This window comes from Pelodiscus sinensis, chromosome 2 (genome assembly GCF_052426305.1).
Source record: "Pelodiscus sinensis isolate ZL-2025 chromosome 2, ASM5242630v1, whole genome shotgun sequence".
In the NCBI taxonomy this organism is placed as follows: domain Eukaryota; kingdom Metazoa; phylum Chordata; order Testudines; family Trionychidae; genus Pelodiscus; species Pelodiscus sinensis.
The window spans coordinates 179,911,657-179,926,718 of NC_143053.1; the positions used below are offsets into that span (position 1 = coordinate 179,911,657).

The 15,062-nt window shown below is 41.6% G+C and overlaps 1 protein-coding gene across 5 annotated transcripts in view; it reads left to right on the forward strand.

Annotated features, from left to right (window-relative positions):
• The window catches only part of ULK4 (unc-51 like kinase 4), a 428,077-nt gene that overhangs the window by 257,997 nt on the left and 155,018 nt on the right, over window positions 1-15,062 (forward strand). For all 5 annotated transcript variants that reach the window (XR_012901902.2, XM_006131810.5, XM_025189026.3 and 2 more), the window contains exon 32: window positions 12,901-13,006. Coding sequence is in view for 4 of the 5 variants with exons in the window: in XM_006131810.5 (XP_006131872.3) it covers window positions 12,901-13,006 (106 nt within the window). In the remaining variant the exon portion in view is untranslated. The remainder of the gene's footprint in view (window positions 1-12,900; window positions 13,007-15,062) is intronic.

Sequence of the window (15,062 nt, forward strand, 5' to 3'; positions counted from 1 at the left end):
ATAACTTATTTCAAATTAACTACTTGCTGTAGTGTAGACATACCCTAAGGGATTCAGGACATGGAAGTGGACTGAACTAGGAAGGATAGTGAGTAAATAAAGGGAAAAAGTGTATCTTGTCATGATCAGGGTATTTTTTTTTATTGTTGTGGTTTGGTTTGGTTTGGTTTGGTTTGAACTGCTCTGTGTGAATCTATGCCTCCTTTCCCCCATTTGCTATCTAAGAGTTGTTCCCAGAGAGTTTCTCTGTGTTTTAATTTGTTTTACTTTGTTGCTCTGTAACACCTAGCAATCAAGTATGCTTTATCAAGTATATCTTTTATTTTGTTAATAAAAATCACCTTTTAAGGCAATTATTTGATTTTTGTGTCCTGGAAAGGAACAGGGGTCTGTGTGTGCATGTCTGCCTGTCTAGACTGAGTGGTCAGCTACCAGAGACTGCAGCTTGTTTGTTCTCTTTGTTTTTTCAAGCTCTCTTGTGGCAGAGGAGCTTGGGGTACCGTTGGGGAAGGAAGCCCAAGTGCTATCTTCCTGGGTTCAAGAAGAAAGTGATTTGTTTCACTTGGTGGTGGCAGCTGTTTTGTTTATTTCTCAGAGCCAATTTATCTGTGACTCTGGGTGGGTTTTTTGGTAAGCAGAGCCTAGAGGCTAAGGTATTTAAGGTCTTTGCAGGCCCCCACCTTCTGCACTCAGAGTGCCAGAGTGGGGATAAACCCTGACACTTCCTCAGATGCTGAAGAAAAAAGATAAGAATGCAGAAAAGTAAGCAATAGAGATGGGACTGCGACATCCTTGCTAATTAAATCAGAGTGAATGTGGCTCATCTCCTACAGTGATAAGAAGGTGAGAGTATCTGAATAGGAAATTACCTATTGTCATGTGAGAACCACTCTATGTGACTAAACCTTGTTTCAGGGTGTTACATTTGCATATGAATTGCAGCTCAGCAGTTTCTCATTGCAGTTTGTTTCTGAAGTCGTCCTCCTCCCCTGCAAGAATGGCAACTTGCAAGTCAGAAACTGTGTGTTTAGATATTTTAAAGTGCTCCGCTGCTGGTTTTTGGATGTTTCCATTCTTAATGTCTGAGTTGTGTCCTTTTTTTAAAATTATTTTTTTATTTTTTTCATAGGGACAGTTCGTCTGATATACGTGGCAGAGGGGCATTATTGTCACATGGTGGTATAAATTACATTAGTAGATATGCATGTGAATGAGCCTTTGATGGTATGGCTGATGTGATAGTGTCACTAGGGTAATTGTATGGACAGAGTTGACAATGGGATTTGTTGCAGGGACAGGTTTCTGGATTAGTATTTCTGTTGTGGAGTTGGTGGTATTTAGCTCCAGTTGAGGAACTGTCCATAAACAAGGATAAGCCTGCCTCCCAAGCTCTGAGAGTGAGGGATCATCATCTGAGGTTGTAACTCTTTGATGATGTGTTAGAGAGGTTTTAACTGGGGGGCTCTGGGTAATGGCTAGTGGTGTTCTGTTGCTTTCTTTGTTGGGTCTGTCCTGTAGTAAGTGACTTTTGGGTAACTGCCTGGCTTTATCAATCTGTTTCTTCACTTCTCCAGGTGGGTATTGTAGTATTAAGAAGGCTTGATAGAGATCCAATAGGTCAGGAATGGCCAACCCGCGGCTCGTGAGCCACATTCAGGTCTTCAAAGGAAATATTGCAGCTCCCGCACATGCAGCTCTTAAAGGGGCAGGTTTTTTTTTTCTCAACAACTTTCCATCTGATGGAGCTTGCTTAGGTAACATGTGGCTGGTAAAGGGGCAGCTTTTTTTTGTTTTGCTCAACAACATCTTTCCCTTGGCTCTTTGCGCTGTATCCACCATTATTTTACCCCTTTATCTGTAACAGGTTGGCCACCCCTGCTGTAAGTGTTTGCCTCTATCTGAGGGATTGGAGAAAATGTGATAGTATCTAAGGGCTTGGCTGTAGATAATGGATCATTTGATGTGCTCTAGATTAAAGCTAGAGGTGTGTACGTAAGTGTAGTGATCAGTTAGTTTCCAGTATATTTATGTGACCATCACTTATTTGTGCTGTAGTATCCATGAAATGGATTTTCTGTGTGGACTGGTCTAGATGGGCATGGATGGTGGTGTAGAAATGTTGAAACCCTGGTGGAATTCTTCAAGGGACACATTCCCATGAGTCCAGATGCTGAAGATGTCATCAATGTAGTGCAAACAGAGGAGGGCCACTGTGGGACAGGAGCCGAGGAAGCATTGTTCTAAGTCAGCCATAAAAATCTTGGCGTACTATGGAGCTGTGCAGCACAAAGTTCAGTAACCAGTTGTGCCAGTTGGATATACGTTTCCTGATTCTTTGTGTGGGACATTCATGTAGAGTTTCTACACCCATAGTGGCTAGAGTGTGTTTTTGGGAAGATTGCCAATGGATTATAGTTTTCTCAGTGATTCAGTAGGGTCTCAAAGTTAGCTGAGAGCATTGGTAGCATAGGGCCTGAAGAGGAAGTTATTATAGCCAGACAGCCCATCTGTGCCAATGCCTGAGATGATGGGCTTTCCAGGATTTCCAGATTTATGGATCTTAGGTAGCAAATAGAATACTCCTGGTCTGGGCTCTAGCATGTGTCTGGGGGAATTTGTTCTCGTCCTACTTTGGGTAGTTTCTTGAGTAGTTGGTGTAGTTTCTTTTGGCACTCCTCAGTGAGATCAGAGGATAGTGCCCTGTAGAGATATTTAGTACAGGCAGTCCCCAGGTTACATCAATTCGACTTACGTCGGATCCCTAGTTACAAACTGGGGGGGGGGGGGGGCGGCGCAGCTAGTGTGGGGTGCCTCCCCCACTGTTGCTGCCTCTGGCGGTGCGGGGGGCGCTTCCCCTCAGCAGACCAGGGAGATGCGGAGCGGCTTTTCTCACCGCGGAGGATGCGGGTCTGCTGGGGGGAACAAGACACCAGCCAAAAGGGGGCACTCCAGAGTGGAAAAATTAATTTCCTAGGGAACAGCAGGAGCAGCAGGCACAGCAGGCAGTGAGACCCATTGTGTTAAAGTCCCCACCTTAGGAGCAACAGCTCTTTCCCTCTTCAGCACTAGAGCTGCAAGTATCTTGTTAGCGTCACGTGAAATTAACAAGTCCCTTCCAGCCTGGCAGAGGTGAAGCTGAAAAATTACCCAGTGGTGTGGGTGGGCAAGAATGGGGAGGAGCAGGACAGAAGGGAAGAGGGAATAAGCCCCAACCCCACACACTGGCTGGAGTGGAGCAGGGTAAGCCCTGAGGGTATGGGTCTGGTTGCAAAGTGGGTGAATGGACAATGAGGAGCCACCTGTGGCTAAACTCCTGTTCCCAACACAGAATTTTTCTTTAAAATTAATCCTGTGGATAGATTCACACATACACTTCACAGGAAGGGATTTCCATTTTCTGCTCAGCAGAATACAACAACAGCTTTGATTGTATCAATATTTCACTGTGCTCTCCAATGACTATTGATTACACTTAATACCCATTTCACTGAACCATCTGTAGCAAATTCTATTTGGAACAGTAATATGCATTGAATAAACTTTTTTTAGTTATAAAAAACAAAGATTCTGACTATTAAATGAATAACTGGGATCTTTCAGGTACCCCAAAAGGAAGATTTGGATATAGCATGAAACACTGAAAGTTATGATCAATTTTTAATTAAAATATCAACCAAAAAAACCTTCATATCAAAACAGTATGTGTTTTTCTTAGAATAAGGAAGTTGTATGAGAATCAGGGTCTTTTCCACTTAACTCCAGCTCCCAGTCCCCCCCCCAAAATATGTACCAGTTCCGACTTACATACAAATTCAACTTAAGAACAAACCTACAGTCCCTATCTTGTATGTAATCTGGGGACTGCCTGTATATATCAACAAAAATAGTTTTGGAAGGCAAGTCATTTGTGGTGTGTTTTTTCTCTGGAGATGATATAAGGTTGTTAAAACATAATCTTTATTTTAATTTAGATCATTTACAGATAACATTAAATTAATGTTATAGATTAATTAATTAAATTATTAAATTAATGTTATCCTAGGTGATGTCATGCTAGGAGTCTACTACAGGCCACCTACCCAGGTGGAAGAGATGGATGAGGCTTTTTTTAAACAACTAACAAAATCATTCAAAGGCCAAGATTTGGTGGTGATGGGGGACTTCAACTATCCAGCTATATGTTGGGAAAATAACACAGCGGGGCACAGACTATCCAATAAGTTCTTGGACTGCATTGGAGACAACTTTTTATTTCAGAAGGTTGAAAAAGCTACCAGGGGAGAAGCTGTTCTAGATTTGATCCTAACAAATAGGGAGGAACTAGTTGAGAATTTGAAAGTGGAAGGCAGGTTGGGTGACAGTGATCATGAAATCATAGAATTCACAATTCTAAGGAAGGGTAGAAGAGAGAACAGCAAAATAGAGACAATGGATTCCAGGAAGGTGGATTTTGGTAAGCTCAGAGAGCTGATAGGTAAGGGCCCATGGGAATTGAGACTGAGGGGGAAAAACAACTGAGGAGAGTTGGTAGTTTTTCAAAGGGACATTGTTAAGGGCCCAAAGGAAGCTATTCCGATGTGTTAGAAAGATAGAAAATATGGCAAAAGACCTCCTTGGCTTAACCACGAGATCCTGCATGATCTAAAAATAAAAAAGGAGTCATATAAAAAATGGAAAGTAGGACAAATTACAAAGGATGAATATAGGCAAACAGCACAGGAATGCAGGGGCAAGATTAGAAAGGCAAAGGCACAGAATGAGCTCAAACTAGCTACCGGAATAAAGGGAAACAAGAAGACTTTTTATACATACATTAGAAGCAAGCGGAAGACCAAGGAGAGGGTAGGCCCACTGGTCAGTGAGGAGGGAGAAACAGTAACAGGAAAGTTGGAAATGGAAGAGATGTTCAATGACTTCTTTGTTTCGGTCTTTACCGAGAAGTCTGTAGGAATGCCTAACATAGTGAATGCTAGTGGGAAGGGGGTAATTTGAGAAGATAAAATAAAAAAAAAGAACAAGTTAGAAATTACTTAGAAAAGTTAGATGCCTGCAAGTCACCAGGGCCTGATGAAATTCATCCTAGAATACTCAAGGAGCTGGTAGAGGAGATATCTGAGCCTCTAGCTATCATCTTTGGAAAATCATGGGAGACAGGAGAGATTCCAGAGGACTGGAAAAGGGCAAATATAGTGCCCATCTATAAAAAGTGAAATAAGAAAAACCCAGGAAACTACAGACCAGTTAGTTTAACTTCTGTGCCAGGGAAGATAATGGAGCAAGTAATTAAGGAAATCATTTGTAAACACTTGGAAAGTAGCAAGGTGACAGGGAAATGCCAGCATGGATTTGTAAAGAACAAATCATGTCAAACCAATCTGATAGCTTTCTTTGATAGGATAACGAGTCTTGTGGATGAGGGAGAAGTGGTGGCTGTGATATACCTAGACTTTAGTAAGGCGTTTGATACGGTCTCGCATGATATTCTTCTCAATAAACTAGGGAAATACAACTTAGATGAGGCTACTATAAGGTGGGTGCATAACTGGCTGGATAACCGTACTCAGAGAGTAGTTATTAATGGTTCACAATCCTGCTGGAAAGGCATAACAAGTGCGGTTCCGCAGGGGTCTGTTTTGGGACTGGCTCTCTTCAATATCTTCATCAACGATTTAGATATTGGTATAGAAAGTACGCTTATTAAGTTTGCAGATGATACCAAGCTGGGAGAGGTTGCAACTAATCTATAAGATAGGGTCATAATTCAGAATGGCCTGGACAAATTGGAGAAATTATCTGAGGTAAATAGGATGAAGTTTAATAAAGAGAAATGCAAAGTGCTCCACTTAGGAAGGAACAATCAGTTTCATACATACAGAATGGGAAGCAACTGTCTGGGAAGGAGTACAGCAGAAAGGGATCTAGGGGTTATAGTGGACCACAAGCTGAATATGAGTCAGCAGTGTGATGCCGTTGCAAAGCAAACATGATTCTGGGATGCATTAACAGGTGTGTTGTGAGCAAGACACGAGAAGTCATTCTTCCGCTCTACTCTGCGCTAGTTAGGCCTCAATTGGCGTACAGGCAGTCCCCGGGTTACATACAAGATAGGGACTGTAGGTTTGTTCTTAAGTTGAATTTGTATGTAAGTCGGAACTGGTACATATTGTAGGGGAAATTCTAGCCAAACATTTCTCCAGAGCTCAATTTTATTCTCCCACACCACACTTCCCTCAGTCCTTTATTCTCAAGCTGAGGTGTCTGCTGAGAAAAGCCGCTCCGCGTTTCCCTGGTCTGCTGGGGGGGGGGGGGGAGAGGCGCTAGCTTCGCGTCTCCCTGGTCTGCTGGGGGGAAGCAGCTAGTGCGGGGTTGCCTCACCCCGTTTGTAAGTAGGGATCCGATGTAAGTCGGATCCATGTAACCCAGGGACTGCCTGTATTGTGTTCAGTTCTGGGCATCGTATTTCAAGAAAGATGTGGAGAAATTGGAGAGGGTTCAGAGAAGAGCAACGAGAATGATTAAAGGTCTAGAGAACATGACCTATGAGGGGAGGCTGAAGGAATTAGGTTTGTTTAGTTTAGAAAAGAGAAGATTGAGGGGGGACATGATAGCAGTTTTCAGATATCTAAAAGGGTGTCATAAGGAGGAGGGAGAAAACTCGTTCATCTTGGCCTCTGGGGATAGAACAAGAAGCAATGGGCTTAAACTGCAGCAAGAGAGGTTTAGTCTGGACATTAGGAAAAAGGTCCTAACTGTCAGGGTAGTCAAACACTGGAATAAATTGCCCAGGAAGGTTGTTGATTCTCCATCTCTGGAGATATTTAAGAGTAGGTTAGATAAATGTCTTTCAGGGATGGTCTAGACAGTATTTGGTCCTGCCAGGAGGGCAGGGGACTGGATTCGATGACCTCTCGAGGTCCCTTACAGTCTTAGTCTTCTATGATTCTATGATTCATGTTTACCAGTGTTCAGTTTTGTGTGAACTAGTCGTGTTGATGAAAAGTAGCAAAACTTTAAAAGCCTGATTAGTCAAGTGGGTAACTAGGCAGAATTGACTTGCTTCTCATTTAGCTGACTTTTATGGTTGAAGAATGGCACATATGTTTGTGAAAAAGTCCCTTATAGACTGTTTACTAATGCTATCACAGTTTTATTCTTCCATAGAAACTGTATGTAGAGGTTTCATTTTTCTTATTGACATTCACAGAGAGAATAAACTATGACCAGTAAAATATAAACCTGCACCTTTTTCAAGAGTTTTTGACAACAAACAAAAAATACAGACTTGTCGGAAGTATAGTTTAGCTATATTTCATTTTTATAATAATTATGTATCAATTGATTTATTCTAAGAAATAACAAAACATCTTGTGATTTCGTATTAACTAACTAACGTGCGTTCATTGGTCATGTACAGGCTTGAGAAAAAAAGCCCCTAAAATAATTGCCATTTAACCTCTGTAATTTCATTGAGTGGAATAGAATTACTGTGTGAAATGTCATGGTATCCTTTGATTTAATTACAGCATATCTCTAAAGTTAACTCTTAAAGCGATTTTATTGTCCAGACTGTCAATCTAATGATTGCTTAGGGTGTCATGTACATTTTATATGCTGTCTCTAGAGAGTTAATTTTTATCGCAATTGCAAGTCTGGTTTCAGTGTTATCAAACATTGCTGAAGTCTTGGTGTGTTGTTTTAAATTCTGATGCACTAAAAATAAAAAAGTTATTATTGATGTATACAATAGCATCTTTGCTGAAACTCACAGGTAACTGATTTAAATGTACAGTACAACTCAATTAGTCTGGCATCCAGTTGTCCGGCACTCCTAATAGTCCGGCATCAACTGGAACCCGGAACTGCTCAGGTCAGCCGCTCTCATGGCCAGGCCACTGTGACCCGCACCATTCCGCTCACGGTCCCCAGTGCACACAGCATCCAGCCTGCATGTGCTAGCAGCTGGCCACTGAGCATAGGCAGCTGCTCTGAGACCCGGACATAAGTTTGGGGGAGAAGTGGGATTGGGTGACAGCAGGGAGGGGATGTGTTTGGCTCTGGGGAAGGGAAAGGGAGGGGAGGGGGATTGGGTTGCACATGGCATCCTGGCCAGCTCGTTGAAAAGCCAGCCGCTCAGTGCACGTGCCCCAGCGCCCGGAGGGAGATGCACGGCTGTACCAGCAGCTCCGGGACCTAAGCATAAGGTGGGGGGAAGGGGGGTTGTGTTGGGAGTATGCCCCCTTATAGTACCTCCTGGAATTCTAGCATATCCAATAATCCGGCACCACCTAGGTCCCAAAGGTGTCAGATTATCAGAAATGTACTGTACTTACCTAACTGGTTTTAAAACAGCGTGAGTGATTTCTTTCATTAACACATACGCAACCATTCAGAATAGAATAAAATGTGTAATGGCCTAAATACAGTGCAGTGCACTTTGAAAAGCCATTTTTTAAACTAGTATTTCCTTGTTATGCCCTTGGTATTTCATAGCTGTCCTGTTTAAGCACTGAAGCAATTAGTTTTGAGAAGGCTGATTCTTCAGGGTCCAGTGCTTTCCTGCCTTTCATTTGCCGAAGCTGTACATTTTAATGAAGTTGTTTCATCTGTGTTGCCAAACACTACAATTTTGCTGCTTCAGTTCTAATTATCTCTGTTGGCAAATGCTATGTTTTATTAAAGCTGTCAAGTGCACTGTTCATTAAAAGTCCACAGTCTGTGGTGTCATGCACACAAATTAGATCAGCTTTGCTCATTGATGGATTATGTAGAAGTTAAATATTTTCTACATAAACCTTAAAAATCTAATGTAATGGTCATCAGTGTCACCCTGAGTTTAGGTAAGGCATACCTGTGGCTTCATGAGACTTAACCATAATTCATTTTATAAATGTATATTAAAACGTAATTAATCTAGCTGAATACACTGTTTTGCTCTAAGCCGGACACCTAGAGTAATATTTTATTTGAGAGCCTTTTTCTCACTTAGATCGTAGAATTAGATGCTGAAATCTAGAATTGTGTACACTGTAGTATGATTACTTTGTTTGATACTGATTTAATGGAAGCAAAGCCCTCTGTGCAACAGTCTTTCATTAGAGACTTGTATAATATAGTAGATTAATTTCCACTAAAAGAAATATGCCTTAATTTAAATGCTACTAACCTTGTGCATGCAAAAGATTGGAATGCTGCACATCTACCAAGTTCTATATTACAACTTCCTATTTTAAAAGGTGAATTTGATTGCAAACTATTTACATCAAATATATGATGCTTTGGTCTCACAGTGACAAATGTATTATACTTCCACAGAAAGTACTTGACACAGTGTGGGTCATTTGTGTTATAAACAGTGGTCTTTTTACTAGTTTGCATTTTTGTTTTTCTTAGGAACTTTTTTACAGAATATATCATTAGTTAATTTTGTTGTGAATAAAGTACATATTCATCTTGTTGGGTATTAATTGTGCTCCAAGCATACTTTAAAATATCCTAATAAACTAAACAGTGACAAGGTATGAGATGAACATGTATCTTGCTGATGTATTAGTAATGCTTATCTGAAAATTTCAAGTGCCCCAAGAATATATATTAAAATTGCTTTTCAATAAAATTGCTTTTCAGTATGACATCACTTTTCTCTTTAGTTACTTTATTTTTTTAGATTAGATTTATACTTTCCAACATTGCATTTAAATACATTGGCCTATATAATAGTTTTTGCTTTGTATCCTAAAATTCAGGAGACCCTTGAGTAAAGTCAGTTTGAGTCCAGATACTCCACCCCCCTTTAATTTCCTAATATTTACATCTAGGCCCTCAAATGCCCCACCTTATCTTAAATGTGTAATGGTAATATGTGGAAAGAGAGGTGGTCTCTGATAGTCGGGACCCAAGCCATTAATGGCTTTATAGATAAGGGACAATATTTTGAATTGCACCCAGAAGTTCTAAGCTTACAGTAAAGCAGTTGCATTCTGCACCATATGTAATATCTGAATGGTCATCAAGAATATGTCCAAAGTAGGACATATCACCATATTGTGATGATGAACAGAAGACCTGAGAGAGAAGTTCACATATGTCTATTCAGAGAGAGGTACATGAGATTAAATTGTTCTTGGCCCTCAGAACTAGCTGGGATTCCAGAGGAAGACTGGCCTTAGAGCCGTGGTCACCAACCCGTCGATCGTGATCAACTGGTCGATCACAAGGCCTCGACCAGTCGATCGCAAGGCATTCTGGGCCCCCCATTTCCTCCTACCCCCAAGAAGCCCTGCTACCTACCTCCAGCGACAATGGAGGTAGTAGTGGCTTCCTGCTGGACAGAAGTCCTGAGCTGTACATCACTTCTGGGGGCTATGGGAATGCTCTGGCTGCTTCCTTGCCCCAGGTCTGTGGCGTGCCAGGAGCTTACCGGGGGAGTCCCCAGAGGCATGCACTGGGACTTCCCTTCTCTGTGGGAGGGGGGAGTTGGCCCCGGAGGGGGCATGCGCGGGGGCTTCCCTGATCCATGGGAGGCTCACACCGGCCCCAGAGGAGGCGAGCGACGGGGCTTCCTTCCTCCACAGGGGTGCTCCGTAGGAGGTACGCGCCAGCCCCACAGAAAGTGTGCAACAGGGCTTCCCTCCTCTGCGGGGTGGTGGAGTCCTGGGAGGAGGCGGACACAGGGGACGCTGTCCCCACTGGCCCCCTGTCCCCTGCTGCAGAACCCTGTCTCCACTGGCACCCTTTTCCCTGCTGCAGAACCCTGACCTCCCCTGTCCCCAGCCATAGAACCCTGCCCTCACTGGCACCCTGTCACCTGTCCCAGCACCGACTAGCACCCTTCCCCAGTACCATGTCCCCTGATCCCACCAGCACAGTTGGGGCCACATTAGTGAGACTTGGGGGGGTTTGGAGGAGTTATTTTTTTGCATCTCACTGGTGTGGCCCCAACTGACTTTTCTGAGAGTCAGTGACCCCTTACTCAAAACAGGTTCCCCTACCCTTCTCATAAATAAAGACCATGTAGAAACTTTTTGTGTTTGACATAGTATTTTATTTAAAAATGAAGCCTGGCCAAAAAAAACCCAATTGGGGCCAAGCCCCCATCTGGCCACAGCATCATAACACTCCTTCTTTTCCCCATATCCTAGATCTGAGCCTATCATACACTGGAACCTCCTGCCCTGAGCCCCTCACATACCCCAACCCAAATTCCTGCACCCTCACATGCACAAGCCTATGGCTTGCTTAGTACCCCAACCCTCCATCTGACCCCACACTGCCCAGCCTGGAGCCCGCTCCCTGAGCCAGCATTCCCTTCTCCACCTCTTCCTGCATCCAGATTTCCTCCCAGAGTTTGCACCTCTCACCCCTTCCCACAACCAAATCCCTCATTCCCACCCCAGAGCCTACACATCCTGTCTCAACTCAGCGAGGGTACAGCTAGACTGCGGGAGTTTTTCAGGATTCCAGAGATATCCCAGAAAAACTCTTCCACATCCAGGGACACATTTGTTCTTCCGCTTTTTTTAGTGGAAGAGCAAACATGCTCTTTCGGTAATGCCTGTTTTCCTCTTTCTACGCGGAATAAGGGGGCTTCCAAAAGAAGGGTTTTTCTGACATTTGGTCCAGTCTAGACAGGCCAAATATTGGAAAAACCTCTTCCTACAGAAGAATTGGGAAAAAAGCAGCAGTATAAGGGTTGGGGATAGCAAGTGATGGAGAGAAAAAGAATAGAGAGGGCGGGGTGAGGCAGGACTTCAAGGAAGGGGTAGAGTCTTAGGGGAAGGATGGGGCGGTAGATCTTGGCTTGTTCTGTCATTTAAAAAGTGATCTTGGATGTAAAAAGTTTGGAGACCACTGCCTTAGAGCATCAAGTTGCAAATTGCATGATTAAACCTTGTATTTAAGGGGAACCGAAGTCATCTTCACCATACTCTTAAAGTCATTCCCCTACCTCTAACCCATTGTCATTTTCAGATTTGTACAAATACAGATTCAGCTAATTTACTTTTGTCCAAGTCCTAATGTCAGACAGGAAGCAAGCAAAAACAGACCACACATAATCCATTTCCAGTAGAAATAAAGCATGTAGCCACAGTTTCAGGAATAAAACTTACTTGAGCACACATTCAGCCTATTGTTTCTTGAACATCCCAACTAAGATTTAAAACGTTTTCATTATATTTAAATTTGGTGCAGATTTGAGACAGTCCATGTCACAAACTCATAATATTCCTGTACCAACTTCCTAGTTATCAAGCTAATTATTGCTGATCACACCACAGTTTTTCACATCTTTTAGATAGCAATTACCACATGTTTTAAGGACAGTGGAGAGAAAATAATTTTCTTTTGATCAAGAACACGTTGAATTTAGCAATATAGAGTCAGATTATTTCTGTGACTTCACTGAAGCAATCTGTCAACAATGAGCCTCATTGAGAATCTTGAAACTAGATGTGTAAATACAGTATCTTCATGTATTATCTATTAACCTTCATATTACATTTATAAAAATTCTTGCCTTGGTGTATTTACTCACTAAATAACAAAAGGATCTCGTGGTTTTCTGTGGCACTTCTAACTAAAGCTAAATAGAATGAGAATAGTAAGAAAGTGATAGATAATAAATTGAAACTATAAATCAGTTCTGCACATGTGGTGATTAGAGGTTGGTAAAGTTCTAATCCAGATCCTAATGTCCTAAAAGTTCAGGGTTAACCATTGTTTTTGTTCAACTCATTTATGATAAAAGGTCACAAATGAAGTTCGGATCTGAGGTTTTAGTGCAGGTAATAGCCTTTCAAGCAACCTTTATAAGAGGCCATGTACTGTAATGGTCCCTGTGTTGTAATTGTTAAATTGAATTTTAAAGGAATTGAATATTTCCCGTTACATTTTGCATTACAGGAGCACCAGGACAGTATGCTGGGTAATACCATGCAGAGTGTAATTGCATTATTGAATAATCTTGTGACTCAGAAAAATATGAACATGACTTTACTTTATGAACAAGGTATGTGTTTCTTATATTTTGCATCTCCTCACTGCAAATATTTTCCCCTGCATGTATAGTAACATGAGCTTTTCTACTCAGCGTACTTAATTGTGTACTGTAGTTTATAGTTACATAGCCATATTAAAGTTGGCGGTTCCTGAAGGAGTGACTAAGTGAAAACTAAATTATACCTTTAAGGCACAGCTTTGTAGAATGGTGGTACAGAGCCCAGAGTACATGGATTTTTATTGTAATTGGCCCTTGCACGAGAATCCAGGAAGAAGGGAGGGGCTTTGTATTCTCCCTACCTTCCTATTCACACCTGTGAAAGCGTCAGTCAGTCTATAGCTGTAAATTTCTTTCTTTACTGTTTAAATGCATCAGTCATGCATTGTGATCTGTCTGGGTTTTCTGATACACCCATGAGGAGCCTCATCAACTTGACTGGTCCTAAATATGAAAATCATTACTTCAGTAATAATATGTATTGAATGGAGAATTTGGCTTCACTATACAAAATGGAGTGAGAAATTTTTGGTGTTTAAATAAGAATATATTTGTTTGAAAGTGCATCTAGAAATTTGTAACAGCATTTCGCTAGCACAGAATACTTATTTAACAACAGTATACTTGGTTTTGTGATTAAGGAAACACTAATTGTCATTTCTGCTACCATAATTCTGTGAATTTCATAGAATCCTAGAGTTGAAAGAGACCTCAGGAGGTCATCAAGTCCAGACCCATTGACTGTAAACTCTTTGGAGCAAGGTTTTTTCTGTGTTGTATAAACCTCCAGTTATGCTGTATAAATAATATAAATAATAAAAAAAGAATAATAAATAATGACATATAACTTCAAACAAAGGTTATGTGTTTACAGGCTAGACACTGAAATTACTGAGTGAGGTCCTATGGCCTGTATTGTTCAGACAATATCAAAATGGCCCATTCTGGTCTTGAAAAGTTAGAAATTAATACAATATTTAAATGCTGGTGCGAATGGTATTTATACTTAATTAAAATATTTCATGTAAACAGATTGCTCATAATACAGAGAAAGCCCTTCTGTTTTATTTTTAAAAATAATTTCATTAACACTTTAAAGCTGTCGTTTTGCTGGAACATATGGATTGATTTTTCCATAATTTTAATACAATTTTTTTGTAGTAACAGTATGGCTTTTATAATGAAGTAACTGGCTCTGTGGATAAAGGAGAGTCAGTGGATGTGATATATCTTGTCTTTAGCAAAGCTTTTGATATGGTCTCCCATAATATTCTTGCCAGCAAGTTAAGGAAGTATAGATTGGATAAATGGACTATAGGATGGATAGAAAGCTGGCTAGACTGTCGGACCCAATGGGTAGTGATTAATGGCTTGATGTCAGGTTGGTGTTTGGTTTCTAGCGGCGTGACCCAAAGATCAGTTCTTGGACTAGTTTTGTTCTACATCTTTATTAAGGACCTGGATGAGGGGATGGATTGCACCCTCAGCAAGTTTGCAGATGACACTAAGCTAATGGGAGAGGTAGATATGCTTGAGGGCAGGGAGAGAGTCCAGAGTGACCTAGACAGATTAGAGGATTGGGCCAAAAGAGATCTGATGAGGTTCAACAAGGACAAGTGTAGAATCCTGCACTTGGGATAGAAGAATCCCAAGCATTGTTACAGGCTGGGGACTGAATGGCTAAGTAGCAATTCAGCAGAAAAGGACCTGGAGATTACAGTGGATGAGAAGCTGGATATGAGTCAACAGCGTGCCCTTGTAGCCAAGAAAGCTAATGGCATATTAGGTTGCGTTAGGAGGAGCATTGCCAGCAGATCTAGAGAACTGATTATTCCCCTTTATTCGGCTCTGGTGAGGCCACGTATGGAGTATTGTGTCCAGTTCTGGGCCCCCAGTTTCAGGAAGGATGGTGGATGCCTTGGAGATGGTCCAGAGGAGGGCGACCGAAATTATTAGAGGGCTGAAGCACATGGCCTATAAAGAGAGGCTGAGGGATTTAGGTTTGTTTAGTCTGTAGAAGAGAAGAGTGAGGGGGGATTTGATAGTAACTTATATGTTTCAACTTCCT